Source organism: Vigna unguiculata, chromosome 11, assembly GCF_037176805.1.
Source record: "Vigna unguiculata cultivar grain cowpea cultivar isolate G323 ecotype 2 chromosome 11, ASM3717680v1, whole genome shotgun sequence".
Classification (NCBI taxonomy): domain Eukaryota; kingdom Viridiplantae; phylum Streptophyta; class Magnoliopsida; order Fabales; family Fabaceae; genus Vigna; species Vigna unguiculata.
In genome coordinates, this window is record NC_140802.1 from 35,656,562 (window position 1) to 35,681,027 (window position 24,466).

General features: G+C 30.0%; 2 protein-coding genes across 4 annotated transcripts; one reads left to right on the forward strand and one right to left on the reverse strand.

Annotated features, from left to right (window-relative positions):
* Window positions 1-7,099: 7,099 nt before the first annotated feature.
* On the forward strand, window positions 7,100-11,954 carry TPX2 (targeting protein for XKLP2). The gene is made up of 18 exons (XM_028053646.2): window positions 7,100-7,412; window positions 8,132-8,214; window positions 8,300-8,398; window positions 8,478-8,864; window positions 8,939-9,037; window positions 9,138-9,257; window positions 9,348-9,500; window positions 9,581-9,643; window positions 9,764-9,844; window positions 9,933-10,091; window positions 10,172-10,306; window positions 10,425-10,508; window positions 10,584-10,703; window positions 10,790-10,956; window positions 11,055-11,163; window positions 11,234-11,293; window positions 11,382-11,476; window positions 11,569-11,954. Exons 1-18 carry the CDS (start codon window positions 7,256-7,258, stop codon window positions 11,684-11,686), a joined length of 2,289 nt encoding a protein of 762 aa, XP_027909447.2. The 5' UTR covers window positions 7,100-7,255; the 3' UTR covers window positions 11,687-11,954.
* Window positions 11,955-16,504: 4,550 nt separating this feature from the next.
* On the reverse strand, window positions 16,505-22,669 carry LOC114168211 (putative E3 ubiquitin-protein ligase RING1a). 3 transcript variants are annotated; one of them, XM_028052951.2, is made up of 10 exons: window positions 22,357-22,668; window positions 22,232-22,274; window positions 21,000-21,058; window positions 18,868-18,949; window positions 18,590-18,710; window positions 18,463-18,504; window positions 17,578-18,099; window positions 17,384-17,491; window positions 16,911-17,132; window positions 16,505-16,821 (listed from the first exon to the last, which is right to left on the reverse strand). In XM_028052951.2, the coding sequence occupies exons 1-10, from the start codon at window positions 22,490-22,492 to the stop codon at window positions 16,795-16,797; spliced, it is 1,362 nt and encodes a 453-aa protein (XP_027908752.2). In that variant the 5' UTR covers window positions 22,493-22,668; the 3' UTR covers window positions 16,505-16,794. The 3 variants fall into 3 exon arrangements, with proteins under 3 accessions (XP_027908752.2, XP_027908753.2, XP_027908754.1); XM_028052952.2 differs by lacking the exon at window positions 18,463-18,504 and having other exon boundaries at window positions 22,357-22,669; XM_028052953.2 differs by lacking the exons at window positions 21,000-21,058; window positions 22,232-22,274; window positions 22,357-22,668 and adding an exon at window positions 19,471-19,774.
* Window positions 22,670-24,466: the final 1,797 nt, after the last annotated feature.

Sequence of the window (24,466 nt, forward strand, 5' to 3'; positions counted from 1 at the left end):
CAAAGACTTTACTTAAACTTTAAGTCTACGTTGTTCATAAGATATCTCATTCATTCTAATTATAAAAGGTAATAAATTGAATTGATTTTTTTAAAAATAATAGAATTAATCTGAAATAAAATAACATAACTCGTTGTTTCAAAACTGAAAACTTTAATATAATTATCATAATTAACTTTCCTAATATATATATATATATATATATATATATGAAAAAAATTAGAAACTTAATGTTTTTAATTAAGTAGAAACGTCATTAAGAGATTTTCTTTAGATGTATTAATCTCAAAAAATACTAAACCACTGGATGCTATGTTGTGATTATCATCACTGACATCTAAATATGCAGGCCTTATATTAGATGCTCTTAGAAAAAAAAATGGAATAAAAATCTTTAATAACATTTTACTGAGCGATATTTAATTATCTGTTTTTAAGTTTTAAGGCGAAAAAGGAGTCCAGATTTTTTATTAATTTTTTTTGTTAATATTAAAAATATATTGTATTAATATTTTAAATAATTTTTTAATATATTTTAAAATATTAAAATTAATGATAATTAATATATTATAAAAGTACAATAAAAAAAATCAACAAAAATCCAAATTCGTGAAAAAAATGAGTACTGAGCGATATTTAATTATCTGTTTTTAAGCTTTAAGGCGAAAAGGTGAGTCACGCTTCCTGGCCACCAATCCAAAACCCGGGGTGGGTGCGGGTCCACATTTTCAACCCGTGAATTCATTTTAATTCATATCACTAAATTTGTAAAATTAAGATTGGACTGTAGACATTTTTTTAATTAAAACAAAAATAATTTAAAAGATTAACTTTTATGTATTATAATTTTTAATAATATAAATATAAAATAATATTATAATTTTAATCATTAACATTTATAAATTAATATAAATTAAATTTTAATTATTAATTATAAGAGTAATTTAATATATAAATATAATAATTATTTTAATTTATTTAATTAAAAAATATTAATTAATCAATTTAAATCTTAAAAAATATTTATATAATTAAATATGCTCATAATTAATATATATATATATATATATATATATATTATTTTTTAAAATAATTAAAAAATTATAAAAAAATAACTAGCAGGCCAGTCTTCCATTCCGGCCCATCGAGGTGGGTTATAATTTTTGGCCTTTTTGTTATGATAAATCAATCCAACCCTTCTGGAGTTGGTGGGCCAATAATAGTCTGGACCAAAATCTTGGTTCACCTGTTTTGCTACTCTTACTAAACTTATTACATAGTTAAACTTAGGTATAATTACTGATTTGGTACCTAAACTTTTTCGTTAAGTTCAATTTAGTACCCAAATTTTTAGTTTATTCAATTTAGTACCTCAATTTTTTAAAGAGATTCAATTTAGTTATCTCCGTTAAGTTGGAGTTAACATCGTGTTCGTACAGGACACGTGTCAAATTATGAAATTTTTAATTTTTTAATTTTTTTTTAATTTTTTTTTTCAAAAAATTTAAAAACTGTCACATGTCAGTTTATTATCGTGCCACGTGGCAGCTTACAATCATAACACATGGCAGTGGTAATAGTTGTTTTCAATTTAGTACCCCAATTTAAATTTTTGGTTCAATTTAGTACCCCAATTTTTTAAAATGATCCAATTTCGTCATTTCCAATTTGAGACCAAATTAGTAACTAAGTTTAATTATAACTTATATATACATGTTAAAATAATTGTTTTGAATTTATACTTCAAATCACTACACCTAAATATTCAAATTATTTTATTTTTTACAAGTGTAAAAAATTTCATGTGTAAAAAATTACAAAGGTTAAAATGTCAAAAATAAAATAATTTAAGTATTTAGGTGAAATGATTTGATGTATATATTAGAAAAAGTTATCGTAACATGTATATATAAGTTGTAATTAAGGTTATTTACTAATTTGGTCTTAAATTAGAGAGAACGAAATTGGATCATTTTAAAATATTTGGATACTAAATTGAACCAAAAATTTAAATTGGGGTACTAAATTGAAAACAACTATTACCATTGCCAAGTGTCATCATTGTAAGCTGCCATATGGCACGATAATAAACTGACACGTGACAGCTTTTAAATTTTTTTGAAAAAAAATATATTTTTTTTTTAAAAAATTAAAAGAAAATTAAAAATTTTATGGCTTGAGATATGTCCTGTGCGGACACGATGTTAACTCCAACTTAACGGAGAGGACCAAATTGAATCTCTTTAGAGAATTGGGATACTAAATTAAACAAACCAAAAATTTGGGTACCAAATTGAACTTAACGAAAAAGTTTGGGTACCAAATCAATAATTATACGTTAAACTTATTACATGTTTAATCACCTATAAGTTAAATCAAATATAAGAAATGGAAGAATTTGTTTTGTAAACCATTATAATCATATCAAAGAGATTGTGATTTATTGTGACCCTCTTTGTTCAAGTGATTGTGTATCACTCATACTCATTATAATGCGAAGCCATAAGTTTGAACACGTGTCTCAAGTTTGTCATACCAAACTTCAAACTTGTGAATGACTTTCCTAAGGTAAGTATTTTCAGATGTTTCAAATCACGCGATATCAATTCTAATAATCTTCCTAGTAACTCCAAGTTGTTTAGTATCAAATTCATCATTCGATTTATCCTTAACCTTTTCAACCTCACGCTTACTATTAATTATTATCATAATATGATCAACATATAATAACAATATTATAAAGCAATCTACTCCAATAAAGTTTTCAATTTGAAAAAAAAAAGTTAAATTTTAAAAGTTAAAAATATTTAATATTTTACAACATTCATAGTACTTAAAATTTGTTTTGTAATAATTTAAATAAAGTGTTAAATTTAGTTAATATAAAGATTTTGTTAAAGAATATTAAATTATTTGATAATAAAAATAAAAAATTTAAATATTGATTTAATTAATAATTTTAAGTGTATTTATAATTAAATATATTTATTACACATATTTCTGAAAATTATTTTTTAAAAATAAATTGGTTGTAATATCTAAATGAAATAAGATTTATTTTTTTGTTAAGAGTAATCAAAAGTTTTAAATTGAATAAATATTTTTTTTTGGATTTAATGACATTTGAAAAGTTTATTTTGTTGAAGTAAAATAATAAAAAATAATAATTAAACATGTTATAAAATAAGAAATAAATAATATATGAATTAAAATTATTAAAATTTTACTAAGTTATTAAATATTATAATAATTTTGATGAGTTAATTACGTAAGATCTAAAATATAATATTAATTTGAGTTGCGATCCTATTGTTATTGTTAATAAAATAACATGTTACGTTTGTAATATTTTATTTTTGAACAATATTTTTTTATAATAATTTTTTATTTGAAATAATAATATATTTTAAATTGTTTAATAATAAGAAAATATTTTGATAATAAAAATTGAAAAGCTAAGTTGTATAGTTAATTAATTATTGAAGTTAATAGTGTAAATAGGCATTTATTGAAATTAGTGTTGTTTCTTTTGAGGGATTCAAATGTGATTTTGGAGTGGATTAGAGGGTGAAGTTTGTGAAACATTGTGACTAAATTGACTAATATGACATATTAAAAAACTTTCAAATAAAAAAAAATTAGATTATTAAAATATCCCTATTGTTATACGTTATATAAAATTATATATAAATGATTTATAATTATTTTATAAATTTTATTCAATGATTGAAATCATAAAAAAAAATATTCAAAAAAATAAATAATACACTATATTTTGTATGAAAATAAATTTAATATGTAAAGTAGAAAATAAGTAAATATTACGAGGGTAGCATGGGAAAAATAAATATAAAGAAGATAAGTTAGTCTTTTAACATCTGTCACCCTCCCATCTCATCAAGAGTAGAGGGATGACATTTATTGCGAATCATGTTAATTCTCCATCCTTATCCCTATCCCTTTCTATCACTAAAAAAACTAAGGGTGGACATGGATTGGATTTTTAATGATCCAATCCACATCCATTTTAGATTCAAATAATTGGATTAGATTTTTGACCCAAATCTATTTTTTTAGTAAAAGTAGTTTGGATTTTTTTAAAATTTAGATCCAAATATTTGGATCAAGATTTAAATCCAATCCAAATATTTGGATCAAGTTCAAAATCCATAATCCATTTTTTATAAAAGAAATTTAAGTTGATTTTTTTAAAACTTGTGTCATTAAGGCCCGGATGACCTGGATGGGCCCGACGACCCGGACGGACCCGACGACACGGACGATCCAAACGAGCTTAACGACCCGAACAAGTCAAACAACCCGGACGGGCCCGACAACACGAACAGGCTCGACAACGTGAACGAGCCCGACAACCCAAATGAGCCCGACGACCTGACAAGCCAAACGAGCCAGACGGGCCAGACGACCCGAACGGACCCGTCCAAACAGTCGGGCCCAATCAGGTAGTCGGGCACGTTTGAGTCGTGGGGTCGTCTGGGTGCGTCAAGTTCGTTAGGCCCGTCTGGGTCATCGGACCCATCTGGGTCGTCGAGCATGTTCAGGTCGTGGGGCCCGTCCGGGTCGTAGGGCCCATCCAGGACGTCGAGCTCGTTTGGGTTGTAGAGCCTGTACAGGTCGTAATCCCCGTCCGGGTCGACGTGCCCGTTCGTGTCATCGTGCCCATCTGGGTCGTAACGCCTGTGTAGGTTGTCAGACCCGTCCGGGTCGTCGGGCCCGTCTAGGTCGTCCACCCCATTCGGGCCCGTCTGGGTCTTTGGGCCTGTCTGACCTGTTCGGTTCTTCAAGCCCGCTTGACCCATTCGGGTCATCGGGCCCGCTTGGCCCGTTCGGGTTTTCGAGCCTGCTTGGCCCGTTCGGATCTTCAAACCCGCCTGGCTCATTCGGGTCTTCGGGCCCACTTGGCTCATCAGGTCATTGGGCCCGCCTGCCCCGTTCGGGTCATTGGGCTCACTCGAATTTTTCGGATCGTTGGGCTCGATCGACTCGTTCGCTTTGTCGAGCCCGCCTAGCCCGTTCATATCTTTAGGCCCGCCCAACCTCTTATGGTCGTCGGGCCTGCCCGATCCGTATAGGTTGTCGAGCAAGGTCCGTCCAAGTCTGAATTTAGCATAGTCCATCTTAATCTTTAGTCTAACCCAACTAAAAATTTAAATTGAAAATTTGGATTGGATTTTTTGGATTATCCACATTTAAAAATCTTGATTTATAAAATGGATATCCAATCCATAAAATATATAAAATATAAATTAGATTGAAATCCATATCCATTAAATGGATTTTAAATGGATTGAATTTTTTTAAAAATGGATTATAAATGGATTGGATTGGAGCAAAAGTGGATTGGATCAAGAAAATTAGATTTTTTGTCCACCCCTACAAAAAACGAACAAGGTAATCACCCTCTAATATTCGCTTCTCATTCCTCTTGAATAGTGAATCTACTCAAAAGAACATAGTCTCAATGAAAATTGGAATCAATCCCTCTTTGAACCATTGTCTCAATCTAGTCATCCAACTTTATAAATATGTGAAATTAATCTTGTTAACCAAATTTTGTTAGGTTTATTCAATGTTTCAAACTTTAAACACGTTTCATGATGATATTTGAGTTGTTTAAACTGATTGACTTGTTACCACTTCAATGGTAGTTGAGAAATATGTTTGAAACATCAAATAAATTTAACAAAAATTTGGTTAGAAAGACTAAATCCACACTTTTTTGTTAAAGATGAAGGAATATATTGTTTTAAAGTTTCAAAAATGAACTATTTGTAATATTTATTGAAAGTTAGCGGACTTAAGAAAAATTTGATTAAAAAGACTAAATTCACACATTTTTTAAAGATGAAAGATTATATTGGTCTAAAGTTTTGAAGATTGATTTTTTCTAATTTTCACTAGAAGTAGTAGGATAAAAAAATATTTAAACCTTCAAGTTAATAATATTGTTTATTAAAATGATAAGAAAATTTATAAATTCAAGTTAATAATATCTACAAAATAGATAAATAAATTTATAAACTTATTAATAATAAAATATATATTAATTATTTAATATTTATATAAAATGTATTAAAAATAATAATGAAAAATAAATAAACTTTCTATGATTTTTATGTTTAAAAAAAATTAAAAAGAAAGTTGGAATTCAGTTTCGCCAAACCAAATTCTAATCTATCTTTTTTAATAATTATGAAAAGTAAAAAGTATTATTTAAGTAAATATTGTGAATAATATCTCATTAGTAAAATTTTATTGGAAATTATGTTATTTTAAATAAAACTTTACCAATGATTATAAATGGTAAACAGTATTATTTAGATAAATATTTAAAAAGATAATTAGTGGAGCATGCTACTTTTGAAAAAAAAAATATAAGAAAAACACTTGCAAATAAATTATAGTTTTTTTTTCTACAAATAAAAAAAAAGACCTAAAAAAAAGCAAAATAAAAGAAGAACAAAATCATAATAAACAACAAAACAATTATTCCAACACCAACTCAAACCAAGTGATGGTTAATTCTGACATCAGGTCCTTTTAAATGCTATCATTACATCAAAGTAACAAGAAGTTTAAAGAAAATGAGATTTTATTTGGGAATCACTTCTCTATTCTTCCAAATGAGAATTAAGGAAATGAGATTCCATTTAAGCAAAGAAGTTATATTTCAAAATTCAAAAATCATATTAGCAATTGATTTATTTATTTTTATTTATTATTATAATACTACTATTGATTGATCATAAATAATTTTAAGTCTGGTTTTAAAATGGTTATAAAAGTTAACAATTCTATAATGCATGTTAATCTGTATTTTGTAATTAATCTCATTTTAATCAAATTTAATTATACTACTTTAATGATTAACTTTACACTTAGCATGTTTTCTTGCAACTTTTATTGCAATTTCTCACACTCACTCACCTGCATGTTCTTCGAAACGTCGTCGTTTGAGAAGTGGTGTTGATGAGAAATGAGAAAATAGCCGTTGTGACACTTGCGAACCATATAAACCAATCGGTTCGCTACCTGGCTTCATAATAAAGTTCAAAAGAAAATTGGACCGTTAGAGAACTAACCGTTACACTTTCCGCTCAACATTACACACATTCCCTCCGCCTCGTTTCTTTCCTTTCACAGAAGCACCAAATAAAACACGCTCTCTCCCTTTCCCTCTCTCTTATTAATCACTTCTCGAGTTCTCGACGTTAAACCCTAATCGGAACGTGAAATGCCGGTGACGGAGGAAACCGGTGGCGCCACCGTGATGGACGAGACCTACGAGTTCTCGGCGCCGCGATTCTTCGACTTCATTAAAGGAGAGACCGATGAGGAATCGCTTAAGGCGGAGCTCTGGTTCGACACCGCTCTCTCTTACGCTCCTTCTCGTAGGTTCCTGCTCTCTCTTTTTATTTCTCAGTTCTTGCTCATGATCAATCTCTTTTATTCTATAATTCTATAATGATAATAATAATAATTATAATATTGATTGGTTTCAAGGATTTTAGGATTTGGATTTGAGAGAAGTTAGGGTTGTCGTCTTTATATTGAGGTTTTGTTTCGTAGGTGAGTTTAATGATCGGAAATATTGAAATGAAGTGAGGAAATTAGTTCTTTCTTTTGTTCTTATTGGTTCCTATCATTGTGGAATATTTAAATGACACAGTATGGTGTGAATGCGAATTTTTTTTCTTTCATTTTCGTTAAAGTTTCTCCTGTAATTTATGATAGGGTTGCTTTGCTTCCAATTGCTTCATAGTTTTTAGTTGCATTTGGTTCTATGCAGATGTTTGATCTCAGCTGTGTTTCGGACTCTGTAATTGATACTCAACTCTTTCACTCATTCCAACAAATTGTGATTAGTGAATGGCTCTCAGCCTAAAAACTGTTCTGTTAAAGTATCCTGGTTTTACATATGTTGTGAATGGTTTTCAGCCGAAACTTAGTGATTTCTCCATTTGTTGTTTTAGAAAGTGTTCAAAGTCTGTAGTGTTTTTAATAGGAAATAGCAATTAAACTTTGTTGGTTCTTCTATGTGTTGTCACAAAGTGATTTGTGTTAACGAATTAGTTGGCTGAACTTTTCTGGGTTTTCAAATTTGTTGCAGCATTCATGCCTAAAATCAAGACTGCTAGATCTATTACTGTAGATACCTTGTGTGATTTTAGTGAAGCAGACAAAATGCAGAAGGTACTATTATCTATTTCAGTTTTGGTCGAGTGTATAATTGAATATTCACTCTTTAATCACAATATATTATCTGCTGTTTTGATAGATGTTAGCTAGTGTTGATGATAATGCTCTGGAAAGGAATATATACCCACAGAGCATGGCTGCCAAAACAGAGGAAGTTGAAGCTGATAAAATGCAGAAGGTACTGTTGCATCAGTTTTCATGATAAATATGCACTTTTAGATTTGGTTAGTTTGACTGATTATATTTCATTTTACTAGGCACCAGCAAATGTTGATGAGAAAGTTCTGGAAACTAATCTCAAACCCCAGTGTTTGGCTGTCACTAGTGTAAAGGAAGATGATGCACCTTGCACTGATAAGGAAAGAAGTGAGAATGATTATAAAGGAGATAGTGGATGCTTTGTTTCATCAGCTGAAGGAGCACCTGCTGAAGTAGCAAAAGATGCTTGCACTCCGAAACCAGCTTTGCTAAAAAAAGTTACCACTTCCACTAATTCCAAGAAGACCCAGAATAAGAAGATTCTTACGAATACAAAACCTCAGCTAAAGTCAGCAACTGGGAAGAGCATTGGTGGGACTCTTCACTTATCCCAGGAGAATCAAGCTATTAAGAGGCAAAAATTGGATGGAGGAAAATCTAGACAGGTAATTTTGAACTTCACTGTTGCATTTTTGGTCTTTACATAAAATGCGTTCTAATTTATTTTTTAACTTTACAGATTCTGAATGTCAAGCATCAAACTTTGCCTCATAACAAATCAAAATTGGGTTTTACGATGTCTTCTAGCACTAGTAAAACTAATAAGGAGGACAGAAAGGTTTGTTTCGTCCCATTAATTCTCATATATTAAATCAAATACTTTATGTTTCAAATCTCTTTGGTTCTTTTTCTTCACTTGTTGAATTATGTATTTGAAGGTTTATGTTCGTGAGACACCAACAACTCCTGCATCTGTACCATTTATATCAATGGCAGAAATGATGAAAAGATTTCAGTCCAGTACTAGAGATCTAGCCCTGCCTAGCGTTGTTTCTCATGTATGGATCAAACTTTCTACTTCCACTTCATGTTTTAGTGCTCGAATAATTGTTTTACTAAATATTCATAATGGTGCTTCTTTGGTTCAGACAAAACCAAAACTTACATTGACTAGGCCTAAGGAGCCTGAATTTGAGACATCTCAGCGCGTTCGCCCAACTAGGGTGAAGAGTAGTGCAGAACTTGAGGAAGAAATGATGGCTAAAATTCCAAAATTCAAGGCTCGAACATTGAATAAGAAGGTACTGTTTTCATTCTTGTTTTCTGTTATTCTTCACTTTCATTTGTGTGTTTTTTATGTGTTTGTTCTTCTCTATTCTAGATTTTGCAAACTGCAACTTTGCCTCCTATTCCAAGAAGTACACCTCAGCCACCAGAGTTTAAGGTAAACCATCACCAAAGAATAGAAGACTGAATTGCAAATGAAAAATATACAAACTTATTCACGCACATTACAAGTGCCAAATGGCTATATTCTGAATTACTGACTTCTTATTTTCTTCAGGAATTTCGTCTGGAAACTTTGGCTAGAGCCCATCAGAATGCAGACACTGCTTCAATATCTTCAACAGAGGTGTCCCATAAGGTATCTTTTAGAAACAACTGAATCAACTATTTGTCATTTCGATCCACTACTCACTTCGATCCACTACTCACTTCTCTTTGTTAAACAGGGGAATTCATGGAAGCCTCACCATCTTACAGAACCCAAAACTCCATTACTTCAAACTTCACTAAGAGCCCGCCCACCCAAGGTGAAAAGCTCATTAGAATTAGAGCAAGAGGAGCTTCAAAACATTCCTAAATTCAAGGCAAAACCTCTAAATAAGAAGGTAATAGTGTCGTCAACTGAGATTTTACCCATTTCTAAGAATTTACTCTATCAATTAACTAACCGTAATTTTTCTTTCAGATCTTTGAAAGTAAAGGGGATATTGGAATATTCTGCAATACCAAGAAGCATGTTACTGAACCTCAAGAATTTCATTTTGCCACAGATGAAAGGATTCCACCACCTGCTTCTTCCGTGGCTGATTTATTTAGCAAGGTATTGATGAAGTATCTGCTCGCAGAGATATCTAGAATATTAAAATAATATTTTTCTTTTCAGTTCTGGAATCATTTTTATCGTGTGAGATTAATCATTTTATCTTTTATGGTTGCAGCTTTCTTTGAAGTCTGAATCTGAACGGAACCATAACCCAATTAAAAGAAACACAACTCCAAATCCATTTCATCTCCACACAGAGGTTCATTACTTCCCCTTAGGTTGAAACTGCAATGTTTGATCTAGTTATTCTTATACCGATTCTTAACCATGACAGGAAAGAGGTGCCGAGAAAGAGAAGAAACTGGTCATGGAACTTCTGCACAAACAGTTGGAAGAGGAAATAGCAAGGGTTCCCAAGGCTAATCCATACCCTTACACCACCGATTACCCTGTGGTACAGAATTTTTGTCGATCAAAACTTTTTTGTCTGTTTGCTAGTTGAAAAAAATTGATGATGTGTACTGTGAATATCATTTGCAGATCCCACCAAAACCAGAACCAAAGCAATGCACAAGACCAGAGCCATTCCAATTGGAGAGTTTGATGAGACATGAAGAAGAAATGCAAAGGGAACAGGAAGAAAGACAGAGAATAGAAAGAGAAGAGGCCCAGATGAGAGAGTTTAAAGCACTACCAATCTTAAAAGAGTGAGTGAAGAAAAAAGCAAGACCTTTTTACTTTAATGTGCAGATGGTGAAACTACAAAAGAACTAATTTTTTTTTTCGTGGATATTATAAAATGCAGGGACCCAATCCCTCTTCCAGTGAAGGTCCGCAAACCTCTCACACAAGTTCAGGAATTTAGTTTACATGTGAATCATCGAGCTTTGGACAGAGCACAATTTGATGAAAGGGTAATCAAAAATTTCATATAGCTTTTGTGAGGTTTTACTTTGAAAGTACTGAAATAGCTTGTTTTTACAGATTAAAGAAAAAGAAATGGTGTACAAACGATACAGAGAGGAGAGTGAAGCAGCAAGAATGGTATGTCAACTATGTCTGCAATTTAATATCTGGGAATAAGATAGTATCTGATTGATACTGATAAGTGATATGTACCATGAATGTGCAGATAGAGGAAGAGAAAGCTTTGAAACAATTGCGAAGGACGATGGTTCCTCATGCCAGACCAGTTCCAAGTTTTGATCATCCTTTTTGTCCCCAAAAGTATGAGTTTAAAACCTAACTAAATTTTCTTATACTTTTTACATTGTAAATTTTTTATTGCTTATTGTGTTCTCTCACCATGTTGCTTTTAGGTCTTCCAAGGACATAACGAAACCCAAATCACCAACTTTGCGTGTATTCCAGAGAAAGGAAAGACGAAAGTTATTCACTGGAACAGTGGTCTCGAGTCCTGCCTCTAACATGAGATGATTTTTTCAGGAGCAAGTGTAATTGTTCAAGAACTCTTGAATCCTCTCTAAGCGGTGTTGTGTAAGAAAAACTCTTGAATTCTCTCCAAGTGGTGATGTGTCTGTAATACTACTCTTCTCATAGCTCCTAAAAAAATCCCAATTCTTTGATGTATATTTTCCCAAAACATGTTAAATATGTATTAGTTTAGGCATCACAGTGTGATGTCAACATTAACAAGTGATATTTTTCTCGGTAGATTAATAATGCTAATTATATTGATGCTCCATTTGTGTTTATTCTATCATAAGTTTCACATATCTGCACGATCCATTATCTTTTTTATTCACATTTATCTTTCTTTTTCATGTCATCTTTCTATTTTAATTGGCACTCTATATCATTAATGAAAGTATATCTTTTTATATTTATCATGAATAAAATTAACTTAAATATGTATTAATTTCTGAAATTGAGATAAATACATTTTTGGTTTCCAAATTAAAAAAAAAAATGTATTTTTAATTTTTAGGAAAAAAAATATTAATATGCTGTATTTGTTTTTCAAATAGTTTCATGTTTAATTTGGTTACGGATATTTTAGTTTAATATTTAATATTTATATTCTGTATTTATTTCGATTTGGTCTAATCGGCTAAATATGTAAGTTACCTTACCATAGACATAATTAAATTATGTAAAATGTAAAATTGAGAATTAAATTAAAATTATTAAAAATAAAAGGGTTAAATATGTTTTTTGTGTCTTAAGTTTCAGTAAATTTTGAAATTAATCTATTTTGAAATTTTAGATCAATTTAATCCTTCTTTCGAAATACGTAGATTTAGTCATTTTAATCAAATTTTGTTAGGTTTATTTGATATTTTGTACACATTTCAAGATTGTATTTGAGTTTGATTTAGTCATTGTAATCAAATTTTGTTAGGTTTATTTGATGTTTTCGTACACATTTCAGGATTGTGTTTGAGTTGTTTATATTGTTTGACATATTTTTGTTTTTATATTAAGTCAAATACTAAAATGTCAAATAAACTTAATGAAATTTGATTAAAATAACGTATTTTGAAAGATGAAGAAATAAATTGATTCAAAATTTCAAAATAAACTAATTCCAAAATTTACTGAAAGTTAAGAAACAAAAACATATTTAACCCAAATAAAATAAATGGCACGAAAAATGTATATTTGGAGATTACAAAATCATAATTCAACAAAAAACTTTTCATATGTCTTTAATTAAACGTGTTTTTAAAGTCAAATTCAAAAAATAAGTGTTTCATCATTATAGGATGTTAGTAGTTTTAAGCAATAGTAATATTTTATGAACTTTAGCATGTTTGACCCTAAAATAAATTTAAGAATGAAATATTTTATTTAAAATTTAGTTTTTAAATTTTTTTTATGTAAAATTATCTATGAAATTTTTGTAATTAATTTTATTTAATACTTCCACAATTTAATTTAAACAAAAATTTTAGTTTCTCATCAAAATATAGACAGAAAATAGGAGTGACAAAACGAGCCCGTTGAATATGGTTGGGATGGGCCAGAAAATGGAACCCATCTCATTTTATGACAGGTTGACGGGCTAACGCCCGTTTGGCCCATCCTTTTTTTCAAAGAAAAAAAATTATATTCTTAAATTGATTACCTACTAAATTATTGATTAGAAGAGAAAATATAAGGAGGAGAACACTACAGTAATGTATGGAGATAAAAATCACATTCATTCATGAAAATAAACTCTTAAGAACTTAAATTTTATTATTCATGTTAACTATTAATAAAAGTGAAGAAGCAAAACACAAAAAACATTGATACGGGCCATAGGTTGGCCCACTTTATTTGATATTGACGGGCCACGGGCCAATCGACGACCAACTCGTCTTGCAGCCCAACGAACTGACGAGCCAAAAAGTCGAGTTAATATGCACTAACATGCTAAAATTCTTGATCCAACCACCTTATTCTCTATAGGCTGACGGGTTGACCCGTTGGACCAATTCGTTTTGCCATCCATAGCAGAAAAACATGCAAAACTCAAATTGAAAAAGACCGAAAAGTAAAACCAAACAAAAAAAATGACGCAATTTTAATCCTAATACAAATTCAACTAATAGAATAAAAATAACAGTAACATGAATATAAAGAAAAAATATACTAACTAAAGATAAGGATAAAACTATTGGTAAAGAAAAACCTTGAGTACTTTAATAGAAAGAAAAACTTATAATTAATGTTGCCTCCAAGTTTAATGTTTTGTAAATACTATAATTACTTGGTAAGATTGAAATTGTTTTATCTTAATAATCTTGTAGTTGTTTCTCATATAAATATACTTTGAGCAAAAATATTAATTAATCAAAACTTAAAACTATTTATTATATTTAAAATTATAAGATTTCTTAACTGTCGTGATAAACTAATTGATGTTTATCATTTAAATCATATCATCTAGGTTAAATTATTCTAGAGGATCTCATGTTTGTAATGAAATCTCAAGTATGTCTCCTTTTTATTTAACTCAATTGGATCTCTATTTTGAAAAATTCATTGTAATTAGGTTATTTTCATTAGTAGTATAGTAACAGTGTTAACTATGTATCATGTGTCAACATGTGGTTTTTTTAATTTTTTTAAAATAAAAATTGTCACGTGTCAATATGACATTGTGCCACGTGGCAGAGACAATGTGATGTGACAGTGATAATGTCACATGTCAATATTGGATGTGAAAAGTCTCAATATAAACCATATATTTGTTATTTTGTTTCAATTTGATCCCAATTTTTTTAAAACTGAATCAATTTCATCCTTATACTAAATTTAATTTTTATATAAATTTTACAATGGTATTTTTATTATAATTGATATTTTTAACAAAATTATGTTTATTTAAATGTATATTTTGCATTGAATTTTATTTAAATTTTTTTTAAATATTTATATATTTAAAATTTATAGATAAATGTTAGAGTTGCATTTACAATAAAAAATTTATAAATTCAAATATAAAATTTTAAAACAATTTTATAACAATTTAAAATAAATATATTTATTTAAAAATTTACAATTCAATTTATAATGTTGTTATTTTTAAACCAACTCTAACATTTGTCTATAAATTATTGATATATAAATACTTGAAACAATATTTAAATAAAATTCAGATGAAAAATAAAAACTTAATCTTGTTAGAAATATCATTGTGACATTTATATAAAGGTAAAATTTTGTCTCAATTTGAATAGGGATTGAAATTGATTCAATTTTTAAAAAAATTGGACCAAATTGAGCCAAAATAACAAATACAAGAACTACATTGAGATTTTTTACATCCCATAATGACACATGACGCTGTCACTGCCACATCACATTGTCTCTACCACGTGGCACAATGTCAGATTGACATGTGACAATTATTTTTTTTTAAATATATAAAAATATTAAAAATTAAAAAAAAATAAAATTAAAAAGAAAAAAAACAATGTACTAACATATGACACATAGTTAATATCATTACTATACTACTAATGTAAATGACCTAATTGCAACGAATTTTTCAAAATAGGGACCCAATTGAGTTAAATAAAAAAAAAGACCTACTTGATATTTTGTTACAAAAATGAGAACCTCTGAAATGATTTAACGTTATCATCTAATGATGATATGTTCTTGGTTAAATACCATAAAGGGTATTGTAACTCAAAGATCTTCATCAACCAAACTATACTTTTTTAATAAAAAGTGTTTTACATCACAATCACTTTCCATATTCTTGATACAACGCTCAATACCATAACTTCTCTTTATTAGGAATTCACTTTTAGTTTATTTTAAAATGGTATAATTTTTTTTAGTTCATTTATTTGTTCATTAGTGCAACAAATACTTTGTTATGTCAGTTAAAAAATATTACCTATGACGGTTCTGGAACAGTCATAGATACAACTGATATAGAAAATTTATACTTTTTTTGTCGACTATGTTACAACTGCCATAGAAAGTCTCACTTCCATTCCATTCATAAATTCTACATGAAATTATAATTTTCCCATGACAACACGTTTTACTCTAACCTTATGTTCACCATCATCGTCATTCACTCTCTACATCGCTTCCTCCGTCACTTCGTTCACATCCACAAGATATGTGTTCTCACCTCCCCTTTCTTCACCTTCAATACCATTTTCGCCATGCACTTATTCGTCAAGGAAAAACATGAAATAGGCTTCTACAAAAATTAAAATTAGTTTGTACATAAGTTAATTCGTAAAAAAAAAAAATCAAAATTTTCTAATTTTTATTTCTTAACTTTTGCATACAAAAAATTTTGTTCCTTTTATCTCTTATATTGAAAACAAAATCCTAATGAAAAATTGTTCAAATATATGCGTAAATCAATTATTAAAATATTATAATTTTTACAAATATCTGAGATGTATATGAAACAAAATAAGTAAACCATTCATGATACATATTTTATTAATCTTAAGATAGATGGTTGATTTTTGTGGTAAAAATAGAAAAAAAAATTGAAAAGAAGATGATATGGGTTGTTCTCCAGCTAACGAACAAAAAAATGTATTATTAACAAACTCTAAGTGCTGAGAGGATATATAATTATATAATTATATAATGTCACAATGGGGTTTGTTATGCTCTTCGAATTTAGTTAAGGTACATGCATTTTGAACAGGTGTTTATATTCGAAATGATGAATTTAGAATACTGGAGAAATTATTTTGCTAAATCTGCGTATGGCAATAAGTAAGCAAATGAGCACAAGAGTTTTCTGTCCTTTTAAGGAATTGTAAATAAATAAACAAAATTAAAACTGTCATAAATTTTAGAGGGTGCAAACCAAAGTACAAAACTTGTATGCAACAAGTTGAAAAGGTTCACATAAATTCATCATAGTTTTAAGTTGAAAATTTTCCTATGTACATGCAGAGTAAGTCCTTACATCAACAATATCAAAACTGTCTATATAACCTCTGGGGACGTTCATATTATTTAACTATATATAGTTTTGTAGTTAAAAATTTTGCTATGTACGTACAGAATAAGTTCTGGCATTCATAAATTCAAAAGCTGTCTTTAATGTTTCACTCCTTCCGCCTGTATGCCAGAATCTGAAGCAGAAGAAAAAGGGTACAAAAATTAGTCAATACTTGAACAAGCAATAATATTCAGTAAAAGATGCGTCTTGATTCATACTCACCATATGCGCCCTTTGAGATATACATTTGGATTTAAGTTCTGTCAAAGATTCATGCCCTTGCAGAGTTTCCAATTCATCTTTGCTAGGATCTATAATCAGTGCCGTTAACTCATCAAAGGATGAAGTCTCATCAAACGACTTGTCACAGACTGTATTGCAGCATCCTTTAACTGCCAATATCTCAACGTCTTCAATTGGCAAAGATGTCTGGCCAGCAACATACTATGCACAAAAAGGATCCATGGAAAAAAAATAGAAAATCATCATCAGGCTTATAATTGGATCATCCAGAAAAGAACATCATGCAATCACTTTCATCGAAAAAATGCTTTCATTGCGTAAATGTCAACAACATAAGCTAGTAAGCGTGAATCTATGAACTCCAGTATTGATGTCACGACACAACATTGTTAAAATTAAAACTTGACTACAAAGTATCATTGTAAGAAACAAGTGATCAAAGAGAAGCTCACCTCACAAAGGTGCTTCACAGACAAAGTTGGTCGACAGCAAAGGTGTGGCTGCTGCAAGCTTGGTGTACTTTGTTTGTCCAGAGACAAAAGAATGAGATGGACGTCTAACTGCAAAGATGAACATAGGCTCTATAAATTGAATTCAAACTGGGATATATTCATCATTGTATAGGGAATTCAGCTGTAAGCTATACCTCATCAGTGTTTTCATTCAAATTACGGAGATAATCAACTAACTTTGCCAAGCGGCTACTGCGGGCACTTTTGCTATTGATACCATTGCCACTGCCACTGCCATGCCGTGTGTGACTCCTAAAACCACCCCTTCCCCAAGTTAGCTTTTGAGGTTTTGACAACGGTCTAGAAGAAATTCCTCGATTCTCTCTTACGTCCACATCACTTTCTATGCATCCACCCTCAGGACTTGCTGTCGATGATGATGGCTGAGAAGGCCGAACTCGGGTTCGCCTCTTTCGCCTTCTCTGCCTAAATTCTGTACATCGCTCATCTGTGGAAGATGAGTCCTTTTCATTATTATCATTTTCATCCTCATTATCTTCAGATCCTTGATTATCAATTACTTGGTTTTGTCTCCTAGAAAGAACATTTCGTTGATTGCGCTGTGATCTTGTTACAAATGAGCCTGGTGTATCTCTACGTCTCTTAACCAGTGCTTCAGATTGTCGTTGAACAACTTTTGCAATTGAAGCTTGAATCTGTCAGAAAAGCTATCAAATGACAACCTAGTAGCAAAGTACTCTTGAACATGGTAAGATCTGACTATATAGAGAATGTTGGCAACTGATAAAATCCAAATAAGGATAACTCTGAACAGTAAGTAAATATAAATTGATGGTGGGAATTTAGGGGCAGCCTAGCGAATAGATAGTCAACAAATCTGATTTTAAAGAAAAAGAAAAGGTCATCAACTATACTAGCATTCCCCTCAAAGGCTAAGATTTGAGCTTCGTAACCCAGGAGTGCTATACATTCAATAACAATTTCACCGTGAAACTTTCCTTAATGGTGTAACTGAAAGTTGAAGCATACTTAAACACGATTGCTCAAAAAATATTTACCAGCTTATTGCGGTTCTTGTCCTCTTCACGAAACTCAAGCTCCTAATAGGTGTGATATAACTAGTTAAACATCGTGAAAGTTTATGTAAAGTCATTAAATATTAAATACAAATCAAGTGAACTATACCTCTTCCTCGTACTTCTCAATGTCTGGATATAAAGCTGCAATTAGAGCATCGTAGTTCGGATCATCTCTCAAAGAACGACGACTGGCACAGTGTGTCCGACAAGCAGGGCATTCATTGTTCCTGAATTACACAAAAAATTAATAATCTAGCTGCATATAGACATTATAGCTATGGTTTTTTAGATAAAAGACAAAAAATAGGCAAGATGAGGAGCAAATTATCAAGAGCAAATTAATTACATAAAGGAAAAAGTCTGGAATGGCTTCATGTAACCTACCCCAGTCGCATCGACTTGTCAATGCATTCTCTGCAAAACCGGTGCAAGCATTCCATAACTGTTCGTGTCTTCTTAATAATACCTGTTTGAGGAAGCATCAGAAATACTGTCATATCTTCAACGAATAGGACGTTTGTTAGAACTCAGGTATAACATGAATAGAAGATTTAAAAATTTCCCTCAAGGATAAAATCCCGCACTACCTAGCAAAATCATAATTAAGACGAAAGGCACCAAAAACAATGGCCAATCAACATTATTGTTGATGTACAAACACCAGATACAGTGAAAAAATATATATAATTGCATTCATTAAACAAACTAGTATGCCTAATTTATAGAAGCAAGTTTCCTATTTTTGATCTTTAGGACTTTTTATTTTAAAAACATGAGTCAACAAAGTAATATGCACTTCTAATAAGAGCTCATTTAATCACTCATCAACTTCAGCTGCTTTAACGATAATCACTCTTTCCTGCTTTATGCAACAAATTTAAAGTTTTGGTTTCAAACTGTTCAAAAGCCTTCATGAACCGAAAATATCTTGAGTTGTACATGATATTTGCTTTCGTTCTTGTAAATTCGCACTGTTATTTAGCACACCTTCACAAAAATATTGGTGAATTGAAGTTGCAAATCTCCCACAGTTGCCCCAAGTGCACACTCCCAAATGACACATGAGAAGAGAATTAGAAAGTGACAACAGAAGCCACGAGAATGAGAGCTCATCTTACTGGTCCTAAATAAGAAATGCATCTGGCTCAGCGAAGACCACAATCTGCCACTGAAGCAAAACCACAAATGGGTTTCAGGATTGACAATCAATCAAATTATAATAATCACTGACCTTTGATCACCGCCTTGATTGGCTGCTTCAAAATCAGAAAATTCTTCCCATCAAGAGTCAAGAAAAACAACAACGGAAGAAGACAAAGACACAAGTCCAGACACAAACTGAGGAAAGCTGAGGTTTAAACAGATTTGACTGTGAATACATTCCTCTGAGTCAAAACAAGTTGACGATACCAAATTAGACTTTATGGTAGTAAAGAAAATGGTAGAAAACAAGAGAAAACAGAAATTTAAGAGAGAATGATCATTGAGGATTGTAGTTATGATTGATAAAGAACTTGAGTGGTTCCTGTACATACACAAGCTGTTACAAGTTGTCAGAGATGCCTTTTCTGACTGACCAATCAATAACTAAATTTTTAATGAACTTCCAAACTCACTTATACAAATTCAATTGTAACACAATTGCAGCCTTGCAGAAAGTTCAGCACTGGCAGTCTATTAAACTGAGCTAGGAATATAAACTCTATTGGAGGGAAATCACTCTTCTTTTGTTTTGGTAATAATTTTCTAGAGTACTTTTAAACCACAAAAGAGATGTTTGCATATTAGAAAGGGAGATTTAAAAGGAGAACAACTGTGGCACAGTGGTAGAAGGAAGGAATTCCACTACAAAGTGATTTGATATCAAATACATCGAAAACAACTAAACAACATCTAAATGAGAGGCCCTGCAACACTTCTCTTCAATTCACATTTCAAACTTTACTCTCCTTCCTTTTCTTCCACCCAACCAAATATAGCACAAAAGCAGCTTTATCATAAAATTGCTTTTTCTATCCCAACCCACCACACGGTAATATCCATTTCTGATATACACATACCACCACCAGCTTCTCTCATCCAGTGTCACAATGTCTAAACACATATATTTTGAAGATGATAGAGTAGTTGTGTAGAAAAAAATGGGGAAACACATGGTTTTAAAGGAAGTAGAAGTAGGTTTCCAAGTTTAGCATAATGCATCAATAAGAATAACAACAACAATAGTCTTAAGCCACATGATGAGGTTAGATAGATGGGCCACATCACATTGAAGAGCTCCAACAAATAAAATTCTCAAGGATATTAGTCACCATAAGATTCCTTTGAAAATATCCTCACATGTCCTTAATCTCCATCCATCTTTTTTTTTTTTGCAGAACTAAAACTACATGACCTACTTTCATCTCTAATGTCTGCCTTCTTCCACCAACCAAGATAAAAAAATATATTCTCACACATAATTTAATAGCAGAGATGTACCAAGAAATATTAGACTTGATAAAGAAAACACATACCAAGACAAATTGGACATTGGACTTCTTTGCGAATTTCAAGAAGCTCTACAAAAACAAATCTGCAAACGAAGCACAAACATAAGCTTTCATTTACACAAACCTAATAAGAAAAACAGAATTAATAATGCAGTTGATAGCTCGAATATACAGATTGGGTAGTCACAAAAATCTTCACCCACTTGATAGCTAATACTAAATTTGATAAACAGAGTAAAGTTGCAATATGTTTGCACGAAAATACTTCACAGACATTAGCCATAGTCACCTAAGAAGCTACAACAAGGACAAAATACAGTTTTCAAACTTAATTGCAGCTTCTTGCAGATAATTATGTGAACTTTGAACAGATATATTTAATTTGCTATCGTATAAAAATAGACTATGTAATGTGAATGCACTTTTATAGCAAATCATTCATGGACACAAGCTTTAAATTCAAATGAGCATATCTAGATCCTAACCCAAAGGAAAATTACAACAATACCATCGTGATTGTTATTCCAATTCATTATTCAGGACAAATCTAAACCTAAATTTAGAATACGGGTCATGCTTCTCATTTACGTCATCAAACACACACGGAACCTTTCTGAATCATCCCGTTCAATCTCAACATACAAAACAAAACCCACCCCAATAAGTTAGAATATCTAGTATATCTAGTAACTACCTGATGGATCTACTATCCATCTGTTGATTAATTTCTTTCTTCACCCAACCGCAACGTTAGGGATTAAAAAATCACAATGCAATTGCTCATAGAAAAATCTGGGAGCACAACAAAAACTATTGTAACTATGTTCCAAGAATTACAACCACTAAGCAACTTCCTATTCAACTGCAGCCACTTCAATGTTTTTTTATCACCAATCCAAAACTTCACGAAAAACTGACAAATGATATTCTGATTGCCAAAGAAAAACACATTTCAAAACCATTTGAACGAGATCTTCAGCGCATCACGACCCCCAGAAAACACGTCTGATCCAAAGGTAGGACCTAATACCAAAACCTACGCTAAAAACAAATCAACGGCGTCCCACACACGCATAAAGAAGACGAAAATCAAAACATGCAACGGATTACTAATCAAATAGGAGGAATTTGGAAACCAAATAATACGTCATGGCTCAAACAACACTAGCTGGATCAAAATGGTATCATGCGGAGAAACAATAGATTAAATAAAAGCAAGTAAATAATGAGTATGATGCAAGCGAGAGAGATAGTACTCGGAATTGTCTTCGGAGGGAGAAGACGGGGCGCGGTGAGAATCTGAGAAGAGAATGAAGAAACTATGAGAAGAAGAGGAAGAAAATAAAAGAATCTAGAAGAAAGGAAGGGGAATATTAGAAACCTGAACCGTTTGATTCGTAATTATCCTCTTGTTGTTGTGCATCTTCTTCTTCCTCAGTTTTTTCTTGGTGGTGATGTTTGGTGTGGCGGTGGTGATCGTAAGGAGAATCGGGGAAGGAACGCTTCTGAGCGGGCATTGCTATTGGTAACTACGAAGATTTCACTATGTGTGATGATGGTGAGAACAGCGAGAAGAGACTAGGATCAGAAGAAAAGCTAGGACGGAAGAACGAGATTCGCAATTTTGGTGTCAATGCCTTTCTCTCTCTATCTATGCATTACCTTGCAGCGTGTGCTGTAACAATGTATTTAGGTGGATTTCACGTAGATAAATGGATTTATTTGATATATGGTTCGTTTTAGGTTTAGACATATGGTGGGTGATTTAATATGTAAATATATAAGATAATATGATATGACTGGATACACAAAAATATAATAATAAGATAGCAAGGTTATATAAATGATATATGAAAGATAATAAATTAAATAATGTAAGGGATGTATGTAAGATAAAATTCTTATTAAAACTAGTGGAAATAAATTCATGTATGAGCATGCATATCAAAAATATTAATGGTTTCTTACAAAGATTCTCTTCAAGAAAAATGAAATATTATAATAATTATAAAAAAAGAATATTAAGAAAAATATTAAAAATATAAATATTCTTTTAGTTTTAGGATGGTATAATAATATAATATTTGAGGATAATTACTGAGAATTTTTATAAATTATAAAATTAATAAATTGAGTTATAGTGATAAGGATAAATTTGATACTAAATATTGTGTATAAAAAATGAAAGACTAATTTACTTGATTACCAAAGAAAGAAGAGTAAATAGATGGAAGTAGAAGGAAATAACAGTTACAATAGTTTTATTGAAAACCAGCGTTACACATGCATCTATATGTGTATATATTTTTTAAATATGCGTAATATTATATTAGTAGATGATAATATTATAATGTTATTAAATTAATATATATATATATATATATATATATATATATTAAAATTATATTTATTAAAAATAAAGTAAAATATATCAGAACAAATAAAAGAATAATCATTGATAAATAAAGAAAAATATAAGAAGCAGAGACATCTAATTTTATAAAAAGTTTGTAAAAGTAACGGTCAATTTTTAAAAAATTTAAAAAATTGTTATATTTAAAGGATAAAATCGGTATTTTGAAAAGTGGACACAAAAAGGAAATTTTCCATTATATATTGTTATAGATATGTAAAAGAAACTATTAATTCAAAAAATATATATTTTAAAGGGTAAATTAAAAATAAGTAAATATAAATAAAAATGAATTTATATATATATGATTACCATAAACAAAATAAATATACAAGTAAATTTATATTTATTAAAAAATAGAAAAAATGGAGAAAGAAAAGAAAAAAAATGATAATGAATAAAATAAAGAAAATAAAGATTAGAATAATTTTATAAAAAATATGTAAAAATAATTGTTAGTCTTAGAAAATAAATAAATAATATATTATAAAGGGTGAATTAGAAATAAGTAATTATGGATTGATTTTAAAAAAAATAAACTAAATTAAGCTTAAACTTATATTCTTTTTACGTAATTATTTTTACAATCTAAAAAATATAAGAATTTAAAATTATAATTAATATCTTAAAAATATTGAATTATTTTTTTAATTTAATATTTAATAAATAATCTAATTTAAATTTATGTTTCACGATAATAATAAATATAAATAAATATAATATAAGATATGATAATAAGTTAAGAAAGAGATTGTAATATATATTTATATATATATATATATATATATATATATAAATTAATATTGATAAAATTATATAAATTTCATTTTATCATTTCATTTACAAAGTTAAGTTTTCTTATAGTTATAAATAGATATTATTATTCAAATATTTGTGATATTTTATTTTTATTAATAAAAACCTCTTGCATTAAAAAAATAGTTTTATCAATGCAGAGAGAAAAAAAATTAATTAGCTCAAGATAAATATGGTTAATTTTAATGAAATAACCTACACTGATATTAATAAAAAAAAAGTCAAAACCTGATAAAAAAAATTATGAATGATTAGCAAAAAA